Genomic DNA, 22,846 nt, shown 5'->3' on the forward strand with positions numbered 1-22,846 from the left:
ACACCTCAAAAATTTCAACAACGACCTACAACCACCTCAAAAACATCTACAGCCACTCGAAAACTATCTAAAACTATCTAAAACAAAGCATAAATGTCTTAAATAAGGCGAAACGACAACATGTCACGTACATGAAATACGAGAATGGAACGAAACCTCCACCTCCCCCTGAAATCTTACTCTCCCTGGCCCCATGTATAATCAATCATCTCACGAAATGAAATGCAAGAGCATGCCAATTATATTTTTTATAATTCGGTCGATATCCTATAATAGGTCGTTGTTGAAATTTTTGAGGTGGTTGTAGATGGTTGTAGGTGGTTGTAGGTGGTTTTAGGTGGTTTTAGGTCGTTCCATGTTTTAGTGCCTCCCTGTCCTAACCAACCATCTCGATCCCCATTTGTGCTATTAGTGTCCAATGCTTTTTTGAGTGAACCTTGAAAAAGTCTCCAAACATGCGAGTTGCAGTTGTGAGTAGTGATTCTTTTTAACTCTTTACATAAGGAAATCTTTTCGGCAATTCAGTTTGATTCGTTAAGTTTAAAGCCTTCTCGAGAATCTCATTTTTTGTTGATAGTATTCTAAACTACAAAACACGGAGTTTCATTCAATCTGCAGGTTACCGGTGCTAACAAGGGAATAGGATTTGCTATAGTCAAAAAGTTGTGTAGAGAATTTTCTGGAACTGTTATTTTAACAGGTGATCAGTTCTTCTTAAAATAACCTTAACCTAAACAAAATAATAATTTCTTGACCTTTTCACTCCCAAGATCTAATTTTTAGTAATTCTCCTTACTGTCGGCCATACAATTCCTATAATGTTCGTTTGGAGGACGTGGTATTGGATCGACTAACAATCCCTTAGGTGATATTGTTAGGAGAAAGTCTCTCTTGGTCATTCATGGGAGTGAAAGGGTTAATTAGGGAATGGAAAGTAAATAATGGGCACTTTTCATTTGGTTGGTTCCTAAACATTCTTTTGGCTTTTGCACAACTGTATCATACTCTGTAAATCCAGATGAAGGGCAACATTGCCCACAGAGAAAAAAAATTATAGGTATACTGGTTTTCTGTTATCTGATGGTTTTTAGGGGTGATTAGTCCACAGGACACCCAGCTCATGTACTGGAGGCTGAGGATTCTCCTGTATGGACATTTTTTTAAGATTTACTGCCGGGGGGAGGAGGGGGGGCATTGTGTGACATGCTGAGGCTGGTGCTAAGGAGATAAGAGGATGAGGGAAAGTTTGTTGTTTGGTCTCATTCATGAGACTCCTTATACTTGGTAACACCTGATGTGGATCAGAGTAGCAGCCCAATCTGATGCATACAGTACTTCACTTTAACAAGATTTCCAGCCAAAAATCAGAAACCTAATTTTTAGGTCAATCTATAATCCTTACCTGCAGAAGGTTTTGTATCATTTTGACTGTCTGCGAACTTTGCTTTTAGCAAGGGATGAACAAAGAGGACTGGAAGCTGTCAAACAACTAAGCACTGAAGGTGCTTCACCTGTATTTCATCAGTTGGATATTGTTTCACCAGAAAGCATTGAGAGGATAAAGAAACATCTCATGGAGCAATATGGTGGATTGGATCTTCTTGTAAATAATGCCGGGATAGCTTTTAAGGTGGGTTGAAACAAGTGTTAACCCTAAAACTCCTACAAATGATCAAGACAGAATTTTTCCTTCCCATATCAATAGAATATCAAGTGGACAAGTGATGAGAAATAAAGGAAAATATTATTACTTATAAGTAAATTATAAGTTGATCAAATACCAAATTCTCTGAAGAAAAATCATAAGAATTGTATGGTATACAGTAAGGAGAAGTACTAATGAGATCTTAGGAGTGATAGGGTTAGGTTGTGAGAGGAAATACTTGTGAATCAAGCTCAGAATTATTGTGTATCACATATATTTCAGCATTGGTGCCTGTAAAGCATCTATACCCAAGGACATATCATAAGCTTGGTATTAAGCTATAATGCTAGATGTTAAATTCCCTTTACACCCTAATATTCTACAGTATTGACATGGAGAATTTTTTTTATGATCTAGAGCCCCTTTCATAAGTGATCATTACCTTTATTCTCATGACCTAAATGCTTGATTAAGTAGCAGCTCTGTAAGGAGAAATAAGATGTTAATCACTCCGAGGGATAAAAGGGTTATCCTATGTCCCTACATCAACTGTTAAAAAACTGATGTCCCTCTTAGATAAATCTACTGAAAAGTGAAGTATTGATATTTGTTTTTTTTGTTTTTGAATATTAATTAGCGGGCATCCACAGTTCCTTTTCCAAAACAAGCTGAAGTGACTATCCAGACAAACTTTCATGGTACGCTTAATGTGTGCAGAGCACTGTTACCAATTTTAAAACCACATGCAAGGTTAGTAAGGATCATAAGCTCCCATGCAGAAAGGAAACCAATGGTGCTTTGCTTGGTTGGTTTAAGATACATTTATCAAATTATTTACTGCTGTTAGCCTCCTTTAACCTCTATCAAACAACAGAATAAGACAATTTGCATCTTTCAATATTGCATGTCACTCCTGAAAATTCTACGCTCTATTTGAATAATTATCTACTCAGACACATCATGCTTTTGAAATTGCTGATCCCAGTTAAGTATGTTGGATGCGCTCAAACATGAAGTTAAGAATGGCCATTGCTTGCCATAGAGGAGGGAGAGGGAGGGGGTGTTACATTTTTTTACCACAAGAAATTGGGACAGGGCAATTTTAGAAAGACTGCACTTGATAGAAAAGAGATTGCACCAGCCCTCCCCTCCCCTCCCCTTTCCATCTAACAGTTTGTCCCCATTGTAAATATTGAAAATTGTCCTTCATTGTGTACTGTCAATCACCTGTCAGTAAATGTTAAGTTACTTCCAGGTCTTTCAGCATTATCAATACCAAGGGAGTATCTTTGCTTTGATTTTCCAGATTGGTGAATATTTCCTCCCATTTAGGGGGTTTGGCTCAACTATCAGAAGACCTTCAGAAGAAGTTCTCTTCTCCAACATTAACTGAAGAAAATCTTGCTAATTTGATGGATCAGTTTGTTAAGTAAGTTCTTGATCAATGGATCTATTAATTTGCTTTATCAAACAAGAACTTAAAGTGAATGTGCTATGTGGTAACCATTGTGTTCTCAATTTGTATACTGTAACAAAAGTTAACTGTGATAAAATGTTTCTTTACTTTGGTAATTAAAATCTGGCTTTTAGCTTTTTGTCCATAATGGCATGTACTCAACAAACAAATGTTGTTGATAAGAATTAAAATTCATTTGAATTAAGGAATACAATTTTGCAAGTGTTACAAATGGCAAACATAGTCACGACAAGCAGAATGAAATCTATATATTACCACAGGACATTTGTTTCTTGTAGTGAATATTTCTCTTTTTTTCCACAATATATTTCCAGAGATGCGAAGGATGGTACACACTCACAGAAGGGATGGTTAACCTCTGGTAAAGCAAACTCTTAAACAGTATTTTAAGTCTCTATGTAATAATTGATAACAACTGGGCATTCCTGAATCCAATTTTCTTTCTGCCTTCCAGCCTATGGAATGTCCCATATAGGAATAATTGCTTTAACCAAGATTCTAGCAAGGAATACATTACAAGATTCTAGAGAGGACATTCTTATCAATGCTGTAAGTGATTTGAAATACAATCATCATCATCATCATGTAATTTGCAATTGACAATTAATTTACAGACATCTTAATTTACAATGTTTATTTCCTTTGTCAATTCCTGTGTCTTTTTCATAATCGACTTGGTGTGACCTTCCACTCCCCCCATCCTGACAATGACAACCACATAGTTTTAACCCTTTACAAATTATCTATATTCTCCAAACTGTTCCCTATACATTCCCTTTGGTGATGACAAGGGGAATTTTGTAAATAATCTAAGATTTTCAATTATTTCTTTTATTCTCGTGATCTTAATAAAGATTCAGCAGTATTGCTGCAAGGCAAAGTCAGATGCTGGTTACTTTGAGGTTCTAAAGGCTAATATAAGATAGTTTACAAATGATTGTGGCAGGAAAAATTAAAATTAATGAAAATTGAATTGAATGTTTGCTATGTTAATTGTTGAGGTTGGGATAGATGCCTGAAGTTAGTAAAACGAAACCAATGGGAACATTTTACACATTTACATATAAAGGACACATGAAATTGACAGTTTTCGTCCTGGATGTAAACTCAGTGTTGATTTTTTATGAAGTTATACTATAGTAGTGTTGAAATGATTTTCAGTTTCCTTGCAGTGTTTTTTTTTGTGTGTGTGAGCTTTTGTTACCTTTTGTTCTTTAACCTTTAACTCACATCAGTGACCAAGACAGAATTACAGCATCAAAACAATATCAAACAGTTTAGTGATGAGAATAAAGACAAATATAATCCAGGAGATTTTTAGTTGACCCAATACCAAATTCTCTGAATCACCAAGATCTTCCAGTGAGAGGGTTAAGTTGTTGACATCAGTGAGGTTTGTGCTCATCAATTTCTAAAAAATGTTTTTTGTTATTCTGCAGTGTGATCCTGGCTGGGTACGCACAGACATGGCTGGACCAAAAGCAACAAAATCTCCCAAGGAAGGTACAACTGAATTTTTATTTTCCCCACATCTACCTCCTCTAGTTATCTTACATGTGTATTGAGTACTTTTTTCATGCCCTCACTTGTTGAAATTGAAGGTGATCTATGCCTTTTTTTCATTTACATCACAAACAAACAATCCTTTGGGGATTAATTTCACCACCAACTGGAAGTTTTTCATGCTTACTGTGTTGAATGATAATGCTTTTCCATTGATAAAATAATTTAACCATTATCCGTAATTGATTTGTTTTTAAGGTGCAGAGACTCCAGTTTATGCTGCTTTGCTTCCAATAAATGTTGGCAAACCACATGGTGAATTCCTCAAAGAAAAAATGATTCAGGAATGGGAGGTGATGTCAACAAGATCTCATGCCTCAGAAGCTGAGGAGAGACTCAAGAAGGAACAAAAATAGTTCTTAGCTCTTGACATCTCATGATAAAACTTTTTCCTTTGGCTCACTTGTTACTTTAGTACAGATGAAGAGTATTGTTAGTAAAATTAGTTTGGGGTGGTTTTGGTAATTCAATCAACTCGTGGAGATAAAAGTGACTGTTTGTCTGAGTGATGGTGATGAATAGATGGTGGAGGTGGTTACTTTATTTATGAAAGAAGTACCACTGTTTCTCAGCCCCAGCATGGTATCTGTTGTGAAAATAAAGGTCACAAGCCCTAGGAAAACATAGTGGCAGAGATTTTGTAAAAAGAGGGACTCTCAGAGATGGATGCATGAGAGGAGTTGTGTCCAGTTGCTAAAGATAGGGGCAGATGGGAGGGGACGCATGGGAGCTTTGTGGACAACTGACCACAAAGACGGAAGATTGAAAGGATTTGATGGCAGATTAATGATTATTTGGAAATAAGTGAATGGTAGGAAGTATTGTCCCCATCAACAGTGGTTGGCAAGGAAAATGAACCTGGCCAGACTTGAATTTTTAGACCCTGAAAAGGAATGCAGTTCTTTTCTCAAGTTGTCAAAGGGTTGGTTTTGGGATTTGGAGAATGGTAGACTTCTCTTCCCACAATGTCTTTTAATAAAAAAGATATACATGTACTTATAAATATAACAAGTGAAAATTAGTTCTGAATCATCACTTGTCACAAAAAATCAACTATTATTAATGGTTAATTTGATAACTGATTACAGCTATGCACACTATTTATTGGTTGTTTAGTTAAGTGTGTTACACTCAGCAGTTTGAAGCAAGTCAAAGTCATAACCAACTTTTTGCATGAATCACTTACAATGTATTTGACAAAGTTAAGTAAATTTAAAGTAAAACAATGCATCACTGAGTGTAAAAAATGCTTAGTGGTAATGCATATACATGGATCACAATAGATGAAAAATGAATGATGTTTGACATCACTTCATATCTCATAAACGTGCCTAAAATATCTATATCTTAATATCAGAAATAATCTAACACCTTCTAAGAAGGTTACTATAAACATCTTAATAATACAGTGTGTTAAAAAACCTATTCTTAGTGAGTAGAAAATCATCCATCAGTGAACTGATATGACAAGACTAATTTTCAAGATGCTAGGAAAATATCAACCCTGTCCCCCTTTGGGATTCGCACTGTAGTTTTTGAGACTTCACTCATTTACACTCCAAAAAATTCCTGCCAAAATGTATAAGTTTGCCTTATTGCATCTCCAAAGGGTAGGTATGTGTGATTTTTGTTTTCTTGTCATCAGTTTGTAGGGTGAGATACTGAGTATGTTATACACTAATGATACCCATGACTTGAGAGGTTAATGGTTCCCAGCTAAGGATTCATCCAAAGAATTATAATTGGGCTCTAGGCTCATCTTTTATGAAAGTAAACATATGATACAATAAGTCTTAAGTAACATTCTGGTAGCTGGAAAAATTTTGTTAAAAAAATTGCGCTAAAAAACTTGTGTATAAGTCTTAACAAAATAGTGACCATCATCAGGATCACCAAACTTTTCTTGCTAAAACAATACCCTTGCTAACGTCTCTCAGAAAACAAAAAATAAAAAGGGACATTTTACGCAATATGACATTACAAAGTTACTCAACTTTAAGCGACAAAAATGTCACAACTTACTTCAAGACCAGCAGGTTGCCAAATTGGCAACTTTTGCTACAAATGTAATTGCTATTTTTTTTTTCTTATTCACCACTGCAGCTAAAACATGTTTAAGTTCTGAGCCTTGAATGACTAAGCTAAGAAGAAGTGCTTACAAAAGCACCTTGTTTCACCATAGGAGCACTTGTGTATGGTGGTGGTGGATCCTGATAAGCATAAACTTGTGGTGGGTATGCTGTATACTGGGTATTCCCTGTGCCTGGTATGAATGTGGCTTGACCTGGTGGGGGGTACACAGGGTAGGCAGCAGGTACCCTCATCACACTCTCGGTGACTGTGGTATGCACAGCCTGAGGGGGTCGGACCTGGGCTACAACTACTTGATGTGCGCGACGATAGCGATAGCGATAGTACCACCAAATGATAAAACAAATCACAAAAGTGGCCACAATGCCCGTCCTTTGAATTGAAAACAAATTATTAGGAATTGAGCAATATGCAAAATGTCTTATTTTAATGAAAATATGAACTAACTTTATCTACAAGACAACCTGGAAAATGTTGTCAGGTTCATCCTGTTCATCATTTTGTCAAAGAAATTATGCAATGAGGTAGGTTCAGAATAATTTTGATTTGTACTTACCAGAGGTACCATCTTGTATAAACATATGTACAACAACTTCGAGTTCCACAACAGTATTCATTGTTAGCACAGCTATAGAGCAAAAATTGAAAAAAAAATTAATTCACAGCAAAAAGCAAAAGATCATCATGAATGCTAGCACATTATGTAAATGTCACTAATTTACATGTTTCTTCCCAATTTAGTCAGTTTTAGTTATCTAAAAGAAGAACAGAAGTGCTGTTGTTAGAGGTCTTTGACTGACATATAAAACATCAAGTGTTTTCAACTATGTGAAAAAAATAGCTGCAAATAGGAGTTATCCATATTCACATTGACTCATATTTTCACTGGTTTGAAATAAACAAATAAATAGAAACAAAACATCAAAGGATATCACATTACTTTATTTCTTTTAAAGTTTACAAATAATGTGAAAAAAATTCAACATTGCCCACCTGTAATAGGTAGTGGTGTACCCGCTGCCATGCCTGTACCTTGAGTATGAACATCTGAGGCCATTGGACTGATACAAAATCATTTAAGAACATTTTCTTGTGAGATTGGACTTCAATGTCGATGAAATAAGGATATTATGTGTAATAATAACATTTATTATACTAATAATGGTGATAACATCAAGAATAATCTTAATTATTGATTATAATGATGATGTTAATGGTTATCATATGATGATGACCAGAACCATAAATATGAGTACAACATGTTGAAACATTCAAAAACGAAAATAATTTTGGAAATTAAATCCTCCACCATAACATACAAAACTTTTACAAGCAATTATTCTTCAGATTTCTGTTGATCATTGCTAAAAGTTTTTTCAATAGACAATGTATACGGTTTTTCTAATAACATCATCTAATCAAAAATAGTGTTTAGGTGACAAATCCCACTCAATTTTGACCAGAAAGACAACAAATAGCGAAACAAGCCTCACAGGTGGTCTGTATTATAATTGAATTGCTAAAAAGAAGCTTGAAAACATTCAGGCTTTGATGGGATTCGAATCTTTGCCCTATAGTCTCTTATAATCTAGAATGATTTGCAGAGAGAAGCGAGACCACACAATCGAAAATTTTGTTTTATCAACTGAAATGATCATGTAAATTGGCCACCGCAAAGAGCTTTTAAAACTTTCTATGGTGGCCATTTAAATTTCATTGTCAACCCGGTTGAAAAACCAAATTGTCTTGTAATACCCCCTACAGTCTCGACGCTACAATTTCTTTAGAAACTTGCCCGCTCTAGTCATCTGTCGAACAATCGATAGTTAAATTTCAGGTTGTTGGGCGCTATTAGGGATCTTGAGCAAACCACGACGGCGACGGCAACGAGGACTGGCGCCGTATGAGACGGTAAACACATGCAGCCATTTTTTAAATTCTAATTGGTAAAGTTTCCGCACAGCCCCATACTCTTGTAAAACAAATCTGTTTTCCTAATGGAAATGTATTGTTTTTGTCATTGTTTTCTCTATTCAAGAACTGAATGCATAATGTAGTATGGGGCTGTGCGGAAATTTTACCCCCTAATTACGCAGCTGAACAAATTCAAATCATGCTGCAATAAGTGTGAACTAAAAGCTCGGTAAATGTATCTTAATTGTGAAGATTACCTCAATGAAAACTGTCAGAAATATAAGACAAACGAAAGCGATCTTCATAATGTCAAGCCAACAGCAAACTTGCGAACGCTCTTGTACGGGACAAGACAGGAATGTTACCACTCACTTAGACGCACGTAAGAGGATATTTTTATATGTCACTTCCGCTTTTTTCCGGAATCCCGAACGCATGTCTATCTATTGACCGGATCTTTCCGAAGTTACCCGAGTTGGAACTGACAAGAGATTAGGAAACAACCTGTAGCATTGCATTATGGGTAAATTTTCATCCAATATGTCAGCGCGTTTTTCAGCTTCTGCTCACGAGGCGCAGCAGAGTTTGTCACCGATGTTCATACCATATTTTGATGTCTTCTGTGATCTATTATTATACAGAACCAAGGCAACATAAAATATATTTGTTTTATATGATAAAAAGCAGCATGTTTGATGGTGACATCATCTCTACGTCTGTCCTCCTATAGACGATAAGTAAGAACCAATCAAAATGCTTGTATAATTCAGCTTATCATATATTAGACATTATGATCTCAGCATTTTAATTTATTTTATAGAAAAAAAAAATTAAATATCTTATGTTTGCCCTGGAATGTGCTTGTGATATTTTCAATGAATTTTGCATGGTTGAGCTTAGTTTTCAATCTCTTTTGTGATTTTTCAGTGTCCAGCTAGCAGTTCAAATGCTGCCATGTCAATGCACACACAGGGCACATAAGGAATACTTCCTTATAATGCATTATAATCAAAATAATTAAAATTACTTGTCTTATATGAGGATTATCATAAGTATGATAAATGTACTGAAAATTTTGTTTTTGTTGTTTCCTTTTTCCAGCAAAAGAAGAAAATGAGAATCTACTTAACTACAAACTTTTATCTGCTGAGACCAGAGAATGAAGTAAGATATCTTAAAACCTATCCTCAGTTAAGAAGTTGTGATGGTGTTTCTTAGCTGTTAATTTTCCTTACAATGGGATTAATTTGCATGCATCATTTTCATAGCACAGCATGAAATCTACATCATAACACAGATACTTTGCTATGATGGTTTATTTCTGGTACTCTAACATGAATTTGCTGCATGAATATCAAAGAGTCAAGTAGCAATAAATGTATCTAACTCTTCAAACCATTCTTTTGTACACCAGGATGAAAAAAATATTGTTCCTTCACGGAAGCTGAGAATGGAGGGTCATCTTCTAGAGGAAGTACAAGTGTATGATAAAAGTGTGAAATGCATGATACAGTGAAACTCATTTAAACGGACACATGCAGAACCCTTGCTAATTTGTGCTGAAAAGGGGGTGTCCATATGAAACAGCTTCTAGTAAATTGCATAATGATCACAAGCAGTATTTCAGATTGTGACAGAGTAAAACAGAAATTTAATTCACATCTTTGATGGATCAAATGTTCTAAGCCTTTTTTGTCCTATGTAAGCTCTGTTACACCAGTTTCCTGAAATGAAATGCAATTAAAGATATAGTGTGAAACAAATTAAGATACATTTAGCACTGTCAAAGTCTGTGGAGTTCAATGTACTTCATTAATACATACCACTATATTAAATTGTATCACGTAAATGAAGATCAGTGGACCTGAGTTTGAATATTGAAGTTTTGAATACACTGTTAACTGAGAGGTGTTCAAACTCTTAAGTGAAACCTCTTCAAGTGTCTGCCTAATATGCCTGTAGATTTGGGTTGTTCGATTTTAGAGTTTACATTAGCTCATCATGTGAGTATACTGAATATAGGTTGGTTTTCTGGAAAAATTTAGAATGTTAATTCTGGGTAGCAAGTTGGTGTATGTTTTATACAGGTTTCACTGTACAAAGTAAATGTTTGCCTGAATTTACTAAAATGGTTTTGTTCCATGCACACAGATGCAGGCTTTTAAGACTGATGGTCCAAGACAGAAACAAAAGTTCTCAACATATTTCAAGAGACTTGTGATAGAGTTGGACAGGGAGTTTTATTTTCTTTATGGACAACTGACCACAAAGAAGGAAGATTTAAAGGATTTGATGGCAGATTAATGATTGTTTGGAAATTAGTGAATTGAAGGATGTATTTTCCTTATCAACAGTGGTTGGCAAGGAAAATGAACCTGGCCAGACTTGGATTTTTAGACCAAGTTGTCAAAGGGTTGGTTTTGAGATTTGGAGAATGGTAGACTTCTTTTCCTGTATGTCTTCTTATAGAAAAAAATATACATGCACTTATAATTAAGATGTGTGAAAATTAATTCTGAATTGTCACTTATCACCAAATATAAACTATTTTTAATGGCTAATTTGATAACTGATTACAGCTACATTTACTATTTATCAGTTGTTAATTAAGTGTTTTACACTCAATAGTTTGTAGCAAGTCAAAGTCATAACCAGCTTTATGCATGAATCACTCATGATATATTTGACAATGTTTAGCAAATTAAAACAATGGACCATAGATTGTAAAAAATATTTATTGGTAATGTATATATTATGCATGGAACACAATAAACAATGAGAAATGAATGATGTTTGACATCACTTCATATCTCATGCTTAAAATATCTATATCTTAATAACCAAAAATAGTTGAACACCTTTTAAGTAGAGTACTATAAATATCTTAATAATACAGTGTATTAAAAGTAGTATATAAAAAAGTAGTGTATAAAAAGAAGTAAAACTCTGGTAGCTGGAAAAATGTTGTTAAAAAATTGTGATAGAAAACTTGTGTAATAGTCCTAACAAAATAGTGTCAAGTAGCAAGTCAAAGCCATAACCAGCTTTTTGCATGAATCACATGCAATATATTTGACAATGTTTAGTAAATTTAAAGTAAAACAACGCACCGTTGAGCGTAAAAAATGCGTACTGGTAATGCATATGCATGGAACACAATAGATGATGAAAAATCAATGATGTTTGACATCACTTCATATATCGTAAACATGCCTAAAATATCTATATCTTCGTATCCAGAAATAATCTAACACCAAATTGGCAACTTTTGCTACAAATTTAAGTGCTAATTTTTTTCTTATTCACTACTGCAACTAAAACATGTTTCAACTCTGAGCCCTGAATGACTAAGCTAAGAAGAAGTGTTTACAAAAGCATTTTGTTTCACCACAAGAGGTGGAGGGTACCCAGGGTAACCAGCAGGCACCCCCATTGTGTTCTCAATGAATGTGGGATGCATGGCCTCAGCGGGTTGGACCTGGGTAACAACTACTTGATTTGCACGACGATGGTGATAACGATGAAAAAATTCCTGGCTTTTCGACAAACTTTGGTCCTAAACGAAATTTGCGCGACATTTCGGCAAATTTTCGAGGTAGCTATTGTTTGGATTCATCCGTAATTTCACGGATCAATGGAAACGTTAATGAGTCTCTAACTTTGCACTTCATCGTCCACGCAAACACCATGTTTGCAGGCTATGTTTATGAAGGCTAATTAATTCATAACAAAACACATGGACTTTCCTGCCATAATCCAGTCTCCAACCAAACTGCCTCAAGTGACAAAACATTGTCAAGTCCTTCGTTTCGAAACGCTAGTCAATCGGATTAATTTCTCTCAACATTTAGCATTCATGTTGACAATTTCAGACTAAACAAGGAGTTGCACTGAGCGCCCTCCAATTCCTTCATCAAGCTAAATATTTAAAGAAATCATCGCCGCTGAGATTCACCGATGCCGAAAATGGAAACAAACACGTTTGCAAATCTCGTTCTGAAGTTTGCTTCTCGTCCATTTTCAATGAATGCAGCGCATCAAGCCAAGAAAGGATGGTCTAAACCAAGAAATTTTTAATAGGAGAGCATACATACAAATATTTGTTTGGAAGGACGTTGAACTACGGTGGCGATGAATTAAACAATAGATCGGGTCGAGTTCGAAAGCAAATCGGCTAGCCTACGTGTAGCCATACCCTCCCCTGAAACGGAGGCGAGGGGAAGGAGTGCCCTCGCTTCCGTTTCACCTTGGGGGGAGGGTACGGGCTACACGCACGCTACAAAGCGGCCAGAAATATCTTACTGCAAGACATACCTTACTTGGGAAACTTATCTCTCGTATTCTTGTGAAATAAATGCTTTCGATTACAAAAAAGTGAGTGTGGAAAAAGAAATACGTGTGTTTATCCTTACACTTCCAGAGTCATAAGAATCAGTCGCTAGCACTTGACGCCGTGACGCCACGACTTCAAAGGTCGCGTCTTAGAAATTAACTCAAGAGTGGAAAAACTGTAGATGTTATTCAGAAATATTTAAGTCAAACTAAGGAATGAGACCGCATTAACCACTGCAAAACGATGCAAAGCTCGTAACTTCAAATTTCAACTCGAAGAAAAGAGAGGCAAGGGTGACTTTATCGACCACGTGAGAACGAAGGTGGGCTCTAATCAAAACACGATGAACGCAGTTCGCACGAGCGTTCGAAACCCGAAGTTCCGTGCCAAGAGCATTTAGTCTCTTGTTTTGTGCCTAGCACATGAATTGAAGATCAAGCATGTCGCGCTGAGAATTATTTTGTATTTCCCAAGCTTTTCATAGCGAACTTTTGTTCGGTAACGAAAATTCGAAGAAACATCGCTCTTTCTTCCGACGAAGTGACGCGAAGAGCAAGCGAGAAACTTCACGAACTTTCGCACGAAAGTTCGATGAATTTTCGAAGGAACAATCAACAAAATTCGGCGATTTTTGTTTGCATTACTATTGCACAATACTGCATGAGTACAATATGTTGAAACATTCAAAAACGAAAATAAATTGGAAATTAAGTCCTCCACCATAACATACCAACTTTTACAAGCAATTGTTCTTCCGATTTCTGTTGATCATTGATGAAAGTTTTTTTAATAGACAATGGACATGGTTTTTCTAATAACATCATCTAATCAAAAATAGTGTTTAACTGCAATAAATCCTACTTAATTTAGACCAGCAAGACAACAAATAGTGAAACGATCCTCAGAGGTGGTCTGTATTTGATTGAATTGCTAAAAAGAAGCTTGAAATTTTCAAGTTTTGACGGAATTCGAGCCTTTGCCCTATAGTGTCTTATAATCTAGGATTTGAAAGCACAAATGATTTGCAGAGAGAAGCGAGACCAAACAATCGAAAAATTTGTTCTATCAACTAAGATTATAATGTTAATTTGCCACTGCAAAGAGCTTTTGAAACTCTCTTTGGTGGCCAATTAAATTACGTTGTCAATCCAGTTAGAAAACCAAATCATCCCTTAATACCCCCCACTGTCTCGACGCTACAATTATTTAGAGACTTTCCCGCTTTTTTTATCTGTCGAACAATCGATAGTCAAATTTCAGGTTGTTGAGCGTTAATTACGCAGCTGAATCAATTCAAATTATGCTGCAATAAATGTGAACTAAAAGCTCGGTAAATGTATCTTAATTGTGAAGATTACCTCAATGAAAACTGCCAGAAATATAAGACAAACGAAAACGATCTTCATAATGTCAAGCCAACATCAAACTTACGAACGTTCTTGTACAGAACAACACAGGAATGTTGCCACTCACTTGAACGCACTTAGGAAGATATTTTTTAGATATCACTTCCGCTTTCCTCCGGAACCCCAAACGCTTGTTTAGCTCTTGATTGGATCTTTCCGAAGTTATCCGAGTTTGAACTCCCGAAAGATTCCGAAACAAGCTGTAGCATTGCATTGTGGGTAACTTTCTTCATTCAATATGGCGGCGCGTTTTCCTGCTTCTGCTTCAATGCAGAAAATGGCAAATAACCCGCAGCAGTCCTCCATATATCAGCGCTCTCAGTTCCAACAATCACCATATGGAATTTCGGTGAGTTATTTACTATTTGATTCCTTTTGCTTTCCTTTAAACCGATAACATCACATTGACTATAAAACACGAATTAAAATCTTTCTGAAATAAGCACGAGGACGATCATGTCTGTTTCCAAAGCTTTGTTTCCATTTGATCGTTGACGATTTCTGTTGATTGCTGAAAGTTATAAGGAAACCCTTTTACCGATCGGCAGCGATGACAAGGAAACCAAGTTTTGGAGGACACTTTTTTGAAAATCAACGAATGGTAGCACAAATAAGTTCCGATTATGAGTTTTCAAGTTGTTCAAATCCACTTCTTTTTCTTACAAGTAGATTCCATGTTGCCGAGAGTCTGTTCAGTAATAGAACACAAAATGAAAAAGTGGTTCATGAGGCGCAGCAGAGTTTATCACTGATGTTCTTACCACATTTTGACGTCTTCTGTGACCTATTACTGTACAGATCCAAGGCAACTTAAAATCTATTTGTTTAAATGATATATTGATAAAAAGCAACATGTGTTTGATGGTGACATCATCTCTGTGTCTCCTCCTAGAGATGATTTGTAAGAACCAATCAAAATGCATGTATAATTCAGCATATCATACACTTAATATTATGGTCTCAACATTCATGATAAAAAATATAAATTGAATATCCTATGTTTGCCCTGGAATGTGCCTGTGATATTTTTAATGAATTTTGCATGGTTGAGTTTAGTTTCAATCACTTTTGTGATTTTTCAGCGTCCAGCCAGCAGTTCAAATACTGCCATGGCAATGCGCATGCAGGGCACATCAGGAGTACATCCTTATGGTCCTAATGTGCCTCGGGCAGGACTGGTACCAGGTGCTGCTGCTGCACTGGAGCAGGCGAGGCGGAGACAGGATGCCAAGAACAGGAGAAGGTTTGTAGTGAGTCTGAACTAAAGCAACTCAATTTGCAAGAATTGCTAGGTGTTTCAACTCCCATGAGTGAAAAAGAAAGAACTTCTCCTGACAGTAACAAGTGATTACTGTATGGCCAACAGTAAGGAGAATTACTCATATCTGGGAGTCAAAGGGTTAACTGAAAACTACCTTATGTTTTAACAGTTCCAACAAAGTGGAAATTTAAATCAAGCTTGATGTATAATTTCCTTTTTAGAAAGAAGAAGATGGCTGACAAGATCCTTCCTCAAAGAGTAAGTGAAGTCATTGTATAACTTATGTCACTGAAGGGAGCTAAGAAATCTTGTTGACTAACTTTGTGTTCATGACAGGTGCGAGATCTTGTACCAGAATCACAAGCATATATGGACCTCCTTGCCTTTGAACGGAAACTGGATGCAACCATAATGCGCAAGAGGCTAGACATTCAAGAAGCTTTGAAAAGGCCAATGAAGGTAGGAGGGTTTTTTTTGTTTTAAAGTAAAATATAGACTCAGCATTATAATCAAAATGATTAAAATTGCTTGTCTTATACTAGGATTATTGTAAGTATGATAAATGTACTGAAAATTTTGTTTTTGTTGTTTCCTTTTTCCAGCAAAAGAAGAAGTTGCGAATCTACTTAACTACAAACTTTTATGTGCCAAGACCAGAGAATGAAGTAAGTTTTCTTAAAATCTATCCTCAGCAAAGAAGCTGCAATGTTATTTCTTAGCTGTTAATTTTCCTTGCAACGGCTTTAATTTGCATGCATCATTTTCATAGCACAGCATGAAATCTGGTTCATAACACTAATACTTTGCTATAATGGTTTATTTTTGGTCCTCCAACATGAATTTGCTGCATGATTATCAAAGAGTCAAGTAGCAATAAATGTATCTAACTCTTCAAAACATTCTTTTGTACACCAGGATGAAGAAAATATTGTTCCTTCATGGGAGCTGAGAGTGGAGGGTCGTCTTCTAGAGGAGGTACAAGTGTATGATAAAAGTGCAAAATGCATGATACAGTGAAACTCATTTTAAACAGACACATGCAGAACCTTTGCTAATTTGTGCTGAAAAGGGGGTGTCCAGATAAAATAGCTTCTTGAAAATTGCACAATGACCACAAGCAGTATTTCAGATTGTGACAGAGTAAAACAGAAATGTAACTGACATCTTTGATGGATCAAATGTTCTAAGCCTCTTTTGTCTCATGTAAGCTTTGTTACACCAGTTTCCTGAAAATAAATGGAATTACAGATATGGTGGGAAACAAACTGAGATGCATTTTGCACCATCAAAGTCTGTGGAGTTCAATGTACATAATTAGTACATACCACTGTATTAAATTGTACCACATAAATAAAAATCAGTGGACCTGATTTTGGATATTGAAGTTTTGAATATACCATTAGCCTAGAGATGTTCAAACTCTTTGGTAAAACCTCTTGAAGTGTCTGCTAAATACGCTTGTAGATTTGGGTTGTTGAAAGTCTCAATTTTAGAGTTTACATTTGCTCATGAAAGATATATGATATGTATATTAGAGAGAAATTTGGGATGTGAATTTTGGGTTGCAAGTTGGTATATAATTTATACAGGTTTCACTGTACAAAGAAAAATTAATGTTTGCCTGAATTTACCAAAATGGTTTTGTGTCATGCACACAGATGCAGGCTCCCAAGACTGATGGTCCAAGACAGAAACGAAAGTTCTCAACATATTTCAAGAGTCTTGTGATAGAGTTGGACAGGGAGTTATATGGGCCAGATAATCACCTAGTTGAGGTACATTATAGCAGTGATGAAGGTGATACAATCTTGGATTTGGTGAAACAAAATGTGAAATATTCAGTAGATTGGATCAGTAGAAAGTACTAAGATAGATTTGTTTGTTGAGCACTGCAAGTAATCCAGGGTATATTAGTTGTACTTTACTTTGCTCCATGATTTGTCTAAAATACATGCACTCTCCTCTGAGAATCAATAAGATAGAAAACTACCAGACTAGCAAAGTAAGCAGAACTTTGCTATTAAGATTTTGCCATGCTTCAGGTGGTTTGCTTTTTTTTTTTCACCTTGGGTGTTGTTGTGTCTTCCTGTGTTTGGGTTGGCCATTGCAATGACTCTGTTTTGTTTTACAAAGCTCAATTAAAAAGCTCGCTCATTTGATAAGAACAAAAGAATTGATTTTAATTTTTTTCAGTGGCATCGCACCAGTTCAACTCAAGAGACTGATGGTTTTCAGGTATGGAATTTTGTCCAGGACTTCTTACTGCATGTTGTTTTTGAGCATTGTCAATGCAACCTCCAAATTCTTGGGAAAATTTTGATCATGTTTTCTCTTGGTTCACAATCTCTACAGTACTGTTGTTATCTTCAATGACAGTCATCTCGATGAATTGACTTGGAGTCATTTTCAGAACCAAGTGGACTCTGATAAAGACTCCCATTCAGGTTGTCAAAACATTAGTCAGTGTCACCATCAACAAAAGCAGTTTGCCTGTGTCAGATTAAAAGTCTTGAGTCACTCTTCAATGCCCGTTTTAAAGCATCTGATCTCATTTAAGGTTAAAAGGCCTGGAGAAGAAAATGTGAAGTGCACTATCATGTTCCTGTTGGATTACCAGGTAAGAGGTATAAATCAGATGTCAGTAGTAAATTAATTAATTGATTACTGTATCATAACCTTGTAACTACCAAAACATAAACTGTTTTGTTAGCCTCCACAGTACAAACTGGATCCCAGATTAGCAAGGCTTATGGGTATTCACACTCAAACAAGGCCGGTGATTGTCAATGCTTTATGGCAGTATATTAAGGTGAGTTTGACTCTGTGGGTAAACAGTTTCAACAGATTTTGTTGTAACCCAAACCTCTTGATTAAGATTTAAATGTCTCTGCTACCTTAGGTAATGTTATTTTTTCTTTAATTACTTTCAGAGTCACAACTTGCAAGATTCTCATGAGAGGGAGTACATAAACTGTGACAGATACTTTCAGCAGGTCAGATCTGATGTTCAACTTCCAAACTCTCTTTAGTCATCTCCACCTATTTCTACTCAGAAATACTATGAGAACATGACTATGCATTTAATTCTTTATACCATGAAAACTCTGCAAGTTTTGTTAAATCAAATTTGGTCATTGGTATGGTAACTGATTCAATGTTATTTGCTTTCAGATTTTTGAATGTAATCGCATGAAGTTTAGTGAGATTCCTCAGCGTTTGAGTTCCTTGTTATTACCTCCAGATCCCATTGTTATTCATCACCTTATAAGGTAAACTATAGTATCCTCCATCAGCTGAGGTATAAGTGATAGCTCTGTAGTTCCTTTTTGTTTAGGAGTTGTCAAACTGGTTATCTTTCAATTTTTTTCCCATTCCTGTATAGCATGGATGGGAACAAAACTTCAAACAAAATGAAAACTAATATAATCAAACTACAACAGGAATAGTTTAGCATAATTTTTCAGGTACAAATATTACTGAATCATTAATTTAATCAGTTGTCTTTTCCTCATAGCAAAGAAACACCTGAAAACAAGAGAACAACTTGCTATGACATTGAAGTAGAAGTTGTAAGTTAAACAGTTTGGTTTTATTTTACTTAGCACCATATCTCTGTTATAATATCTGTCATGTCATTCTTGCTGTAATTAATTGTTAAAGTTTTAATGTAGGTTTAACCTTTTAATTCTCAAGATCTGATTGTTGATTCTCCTCTCTGTTGTTGCTAGATAATGTAAGGATATGTTTGGGAGAAGTTACAGTTACATGTTAATCACTTCTAAGTTTTATTGTAGGTTAAATCCTTTAATTCTCAAGATATGATTGTTAATTCTCTCTACTGCTACGCATTTCCTTGTACATTAGTTCAGACAATTTGATGTTAGATCAAGATAACAACTTCCACTTGAGTTTGAGTACTCTAGTTACCTTTTTGCCAGATAATGTAAGGATATTATTGGGATAAGTTCTTAGAAAACCTTTAAGTAACAGCAACCTTTTTACAAATTATGTATCTATAAATCAACTGGTTGTGTTTACAAATGTTGTGCTTGGTTTGCTGTTTCAATAATTTCTGAATTTCTTGTTGAAGGATGACACACTCAAGGCTCAGATGCAGTCTTTTCTTCTTTCTACTGCAAGTCAGAATGAGATCACTGCATATGACAACAAGGTGAGCTGAGATTTTTTAGTTTCCCATCATTGAGCTGAAGAGTTAAAAATAAACCCAACAGTATCGTTAGTTTTTACTTTTGCTAAACTGCTGTTGAAATTAAGTTTCTGAATCATTCCTTTTGTTTTTTTTTTTTTTTTTTTGTTTTGTTTTGCAGATTTATGAGACAGTTGAGACAATCAATCAGTTGAAGATTAACCGGGAATTCTTTCTTGGGTTTGCAAGAGATCCTCCAGTGAGTATACTGCTCTGTTACGTATGAAACAATTTCATGAAACACTTTTCCTTTTTTGGGAGAAATGGTACATGACAATACAAAAAATGCCATGACTATGCTGTTGCAACTTGTTGTTTTTCTTTTTATAGTATTCAGTTTTGTTTGGTAGCACTGACACATATCCTTGGTATCTGTTTTTAAGGAATTTATCAATCAATGGATACAGTCCCAAAGTCAAGATCTCAAGGTAAATATATCAACAAGGTTGTGCAATTTAGTTGATTTAAGACCTCAGCCTATTATAGGTATCCTGAAATTTGTTGGTGGTTACTGTGTTTGTTCTCACTGTGGGAGTGCTTGGTGCTCAAGTTCTCTCTTTTGAGCTGGTTGATCTTCATTGAAGAAGATATTGGTTGTTTTATAATGTGACTGTGGTTGGCTCTTCCGTGACACCACTCGTTTATCGTGCGGCATTGGCTGGTCTTCTTGTGGCTGCAGTTTGTTCTTTTTGTGATATTAGTTAGGTATCCTGCGGCACCTTTTGTTTTCCCTGTGACACGTTGAAATTCCTGTCATCTTTCAGGTTATGACTGATGTGGTCGGAAATCCAGAAGAAGAGCGGAGAGCTGATTTCTTTCATCTTCCCTGGTCACAAGAAGCAGTTTGCCGCTACTTTTATGGAAAGGTAATGATCACCCAAAAACTTTTAATCTGTTCAGGCCAAATGATTATTAGTAGCGCACTCTGAAAATTGTTTTCGTAGACTGCTCTTCGTAGTATTTGCACCTTATGACACAGAAGAATGCTTTGTAGTTGTCAATTTGCAGAGCCAAAGTTCTGAATTTCTTTTTGTTAATATAATTCAGGTACAACAGAAGAGAGCCGAGCTGGAACAAGCCCTGGGCATCAGAGGAACTTAATGCGAGGCTTGTGCTATTCACATGATCGCCTCTGCTCATGAAAGGAACGTGACCACGACGTGTTAAGTGCAGGACGTTTACAAACTCCTCCAGGTTTCGCGGACTCGCATGACCGCGTGTCATGAAGGGACTGTTCCAAGTTCAATTTGAACATATATATTATGTACCAACTTACTTGAGAGTCTTGTGAGGCTCACTTAAATAAGGTCGTTGTATTATAAACCCGATAATTTCCATGTATAATTTCCAATTTATATGTTCTATCTATTGAGTTCTAGCCCGACCAATGGAAAATAAACTTCAAAATCCCAGTTTCCTTTTTTTTTTGTTATATTTTACTTTGTTCAGAAAGTCCACGCCTAATAATACATTAGTCACGTCGTTTCAAAGAGTGGCATATTAATCGTTGTACCCGCACTAGTCATGTTTAAGCAAAATTTCAAGGGTCACTCTCCTTAACCACTGGCCTTTTAAGGTAACGGGTGTTTTTCTGATCAAATTTGGCGCAAAATCCACTGAGCCAATGAGATACGTTATTTTGGTGTCACACGTGCTCACCTGCTAGAAGCCTGGTAGTGTTTTCTGTCACAGATTAAAGCTTTTGCGAATGCTTGATCAGGAGAATCCGTATTTTTCGTCATCTATTGACCCATCTGCACAGTTCTTAACGCTGTAGACAAAGGATACATAACGAATTGCTGTGTAATGCACCAATTTTGATGCACCCTGTGTGAAAAACATTGTTGTCATCATGGGCAATTGTGTGCCACCAGACGGAACTTCTCGCATTTGAAAGACGCGAGATATTAAAGAAGTAAAAGCTGATAAAAATTACAGCCTGTTCTTTAGTGGCTTGAATTGACGGGGAACGTGATTTATTGGATGATCATGCGAGAGGAATTGTCCACATGTTCTTGCTGTTTAAAAGTACGGTGTTTCATTGTTTGACGGAAGTTAATTTAAAGGAAACTCACTCTTGCAAAGACGTTTATTTTTTGTTGTTTCGAAATTTTAGTTAGATGAATTCTGTTGACTGTAACACCAAGCACAGTCTCAAAACACTGAACGTAGATTCGATGGCCGGATATGAAAATTGAGTGTATATCTGTCGATGGCATAGTTTATTTTGATCACAATTCAGCGAAGCCTAAGTCCGTACGATGAAAAATCTTTGAGCATGTATAAAACTGCGTTCTAACATTTGCTGTGGCTTTCTGGAGACCTTGCGACCCAGCGCGCGCAATTTCCTATGGAAGAGTACTTCAGTGTTGTTTACTATCCAGTCGTCGATATTAAACGATGAATCATATACGTTTACCTTTGATGTGTGGTTCTAAGTAAAGAACCAAGTGGCCACAAGCAAGGAACATTTGTTTATCTGAATTCCGACCAATCTGAAAGGATTGCTTGGTTCAACTAACAAAAAAGCTATCACCTGGAAAAGTAAACTGACAGTGTTACCGATAAAATGAGCTAACATGAAAATCAAGCAAAATAAACTTATTTCTTTAAAGTTGTACTCCACACAAATTTGTGTCAGACGGCTCCAAATAAACCTCACCCCCACCCTCAAAAAAAAAATGTCCCAGAGTTTAGGGGGAATGTTTACCAATAAAGCGTCAAACCGCGTCATGGGGTTGAAATGTTTACAAAAATTCGCGTTAAAACAACTGGAATCTTCAGTAAAAACGACTCGATCAGAAGAGATAATTGTGCGATGCATTCTTCTTTCTGTCAAACATTTTTTCGTCAGATCGAGAGGAACGCAAAATCGCTGGAGTGAAAATTTTGACAACTGGTGATTTTTCCAAGGAATTGAAGCGTAACACGAGAGGAGAAAGGGGCACT

General features: G+C 36.1%; 3 protein-coding genes and 1 long non-coding RNA gene across 5 annotated transcripts; 3 read left to right on the forward strand and 1 right to left on the reverse strand.

The window, feature by feature from the left end:
* The first annotated feature begins 291 nt into the window (after positions 1-291).
* On the forward strand, positions 292-6,506 carry LOC131799146 (carbonyl reductase [NADPH] 1-like). Its single transcript, XM_059116821.2, has 9 exons — positions 292-470; positions 619-700; positions 1,452-1,630; positions 2,283-2,395; positions 2,952-3,074; positions 3,437-3,483; positions 3,577-3,671; positions 4,562-4,625; positions 4,884-6,506. The coding sequence occupies exons 1-9, from the start codon at positions 456-458 to the stop codon at positions 5,039-5,041; spliced, it is 876 nt and encodes a 291-aa protein (XP_058972804.2). The 5' UTR covers positions 292-455; the 3' UTR covers positions 5,042-6,506.
* On the reverse strand, positions 5,768-14,519 carry LOC131799147 (WW domain binding protein VOPP1-like). 2 transcript variants are annotated; one of them, XM_066173771.1, is made up of 4 exons: positions 14,382-14,519; positions 7,770-7,837; positions 7,333-7,404; positions 5,768-7,148 (listed from the first exon to the last, which is right to left on the reverse strand). In XM_066173771.1, the coding sequence occupies exons 1-4, from the start codon at positions 14,427-14,429 to the stop codon at positions 6,827-6,829; spliced, it is 510 nt and encodes a 169-aa protein (XP_066029868.1). In that variant the 5' UTR covers positions 14,430-14,519; the 3' UTR covers positions 5,768-6,826. The 2 variants fall into 2 exon arrangements, with proteins under 2 accessions (XP_066029868.1, XP_058972805.1); XM_059116822.2 differs by lacking the exon at positions 14,382-14,519 and adding an exon at positions 8,948-9,107.
* On the forward strand, positions 9,234-11,855 carry LOC131799111 (uncharacterized). The gene is made up of 4 exons (XR_010719039.1): positions 9,234-9,427; positions 9,792-9,854; positions 10,105-10,164; positions 10,842-11,855. It is a non-coding gene; the product is annotated as an uncharacterized lncRNA (long non-coding RNA).
* Positions 14,520-14,629: 110 nt separating the features above from the next.
* On the forward strand, positions 14,630-21,314 carry LOC131799149 (SWI/SNF-related matrix-associated actin-dependent regulator of chromatin subfamily D member 1). The gene is made up of 18 exons (XM_059116825.2): positions 14,630-14,778; positions 15,512-15,672; positions 15,912-15,948; positions 16,027-16,149; positions 16,293-16,355; positions 16,606-16,665; positions 17,349-17,465; positions 17,884-17,925; positions 18,248-18,307; positions 18,401-18,499; positions 18,621-18,683; positions 18,862-18,959; positions 19,205-19,259; positions 19,781-19,861; positions 20,019-20,096; positions 20,281-20,325; positions 20,662-20,763; positions 20,945-21,314. The coding sequence occupies exons 1-18, from the start codon at positions 14,668-14,670 to the stop codon at positions 20,996-20,998; spliced, it is 1,449 nt and encodes a 482-aa protein (XP_058972808.1). The 5' UTR covers positions 14,630-14,667; the 3' UTR covers positions 20,999-21,314.
* Positions 21,315-22,846: the final 1,532 nt, after the last annotated feature.

This window comes from Pocillopora verrucosa, chromosome 10 (assembly GCF_036669915.1).
Source record: "Pocillopora verrucosa isolate sample1 chromosome 10, ASM3666991v2, whole genome shotgun sequence".
Classification (NCBI taxonomy): domain Eukaryota; kingdom Metazoa; phylum Cnidaria; class Anthozoa; order Scleractinia; family Pocilloporidae; genus Pocillopora; species Pocillopora verrucosa.

Bases quoted from the DNA above. Each gene is read 5' to 3' on its own strand.
- LOC131799149 (XM_059116825.2), top strand. From the start codon at position 14,668: ATGGCGGCGCGTTTTCCTGCTTCTGCTTCAATGCAGAAAATGGCAAAT. The intron at 18,308-18,400 runs GTAAGAGGTATA...CTGTTTTGTTAG, and splicing joins TGTTCCTGTTGGATTACCAG to CCTCCACAGTACAAACTGGA. The intron at 18,684-18,861 runs GTCAGATCTGAT...ATTTGCTTTCAG, and splicing joins GTGACAGATACTTTCAGCAG to ATTTTTGAATGTAATCGCAT.
- LOC131799146 (XM_059116821.2), top strand. The intron at 701-1,451 runs GTGATCAGTTCT...CTTTGCTTTTAG, and splicing joins TGGAACTGTTATTTTAACAG to CAAGGGATGAACAAAGAGGA. The intron at 3,484-3,576 runs GTAAAGCAAACT...TCTGCCTTCCAG, and splicing joins GAAGGGATGGTTAACCTCTG to CCTATGGAATGTCCCATATA.
- LOC131799147 (XM_066173771.1), bottom strand. From the start codon at position 14,429: ATGAAGATCGTTTTCGTTTGTCTTATATTTCTGGCAGTTTTCATTGAG. The intron at 7,838-14,381 runs GTAATCTTCACA...ATTTTGTATCAG, and splicing joins TTCTGGCAGTTTTCATTGAG to TCCAATGGCCTCAGATGTTC. The intron at 7,405-7,769 runs GTGGGCAATGTT...TTTGCTCTATAG, and splicing joins TACACCACTACCTATTACAG to CTGTGCTAACAATGAATACT.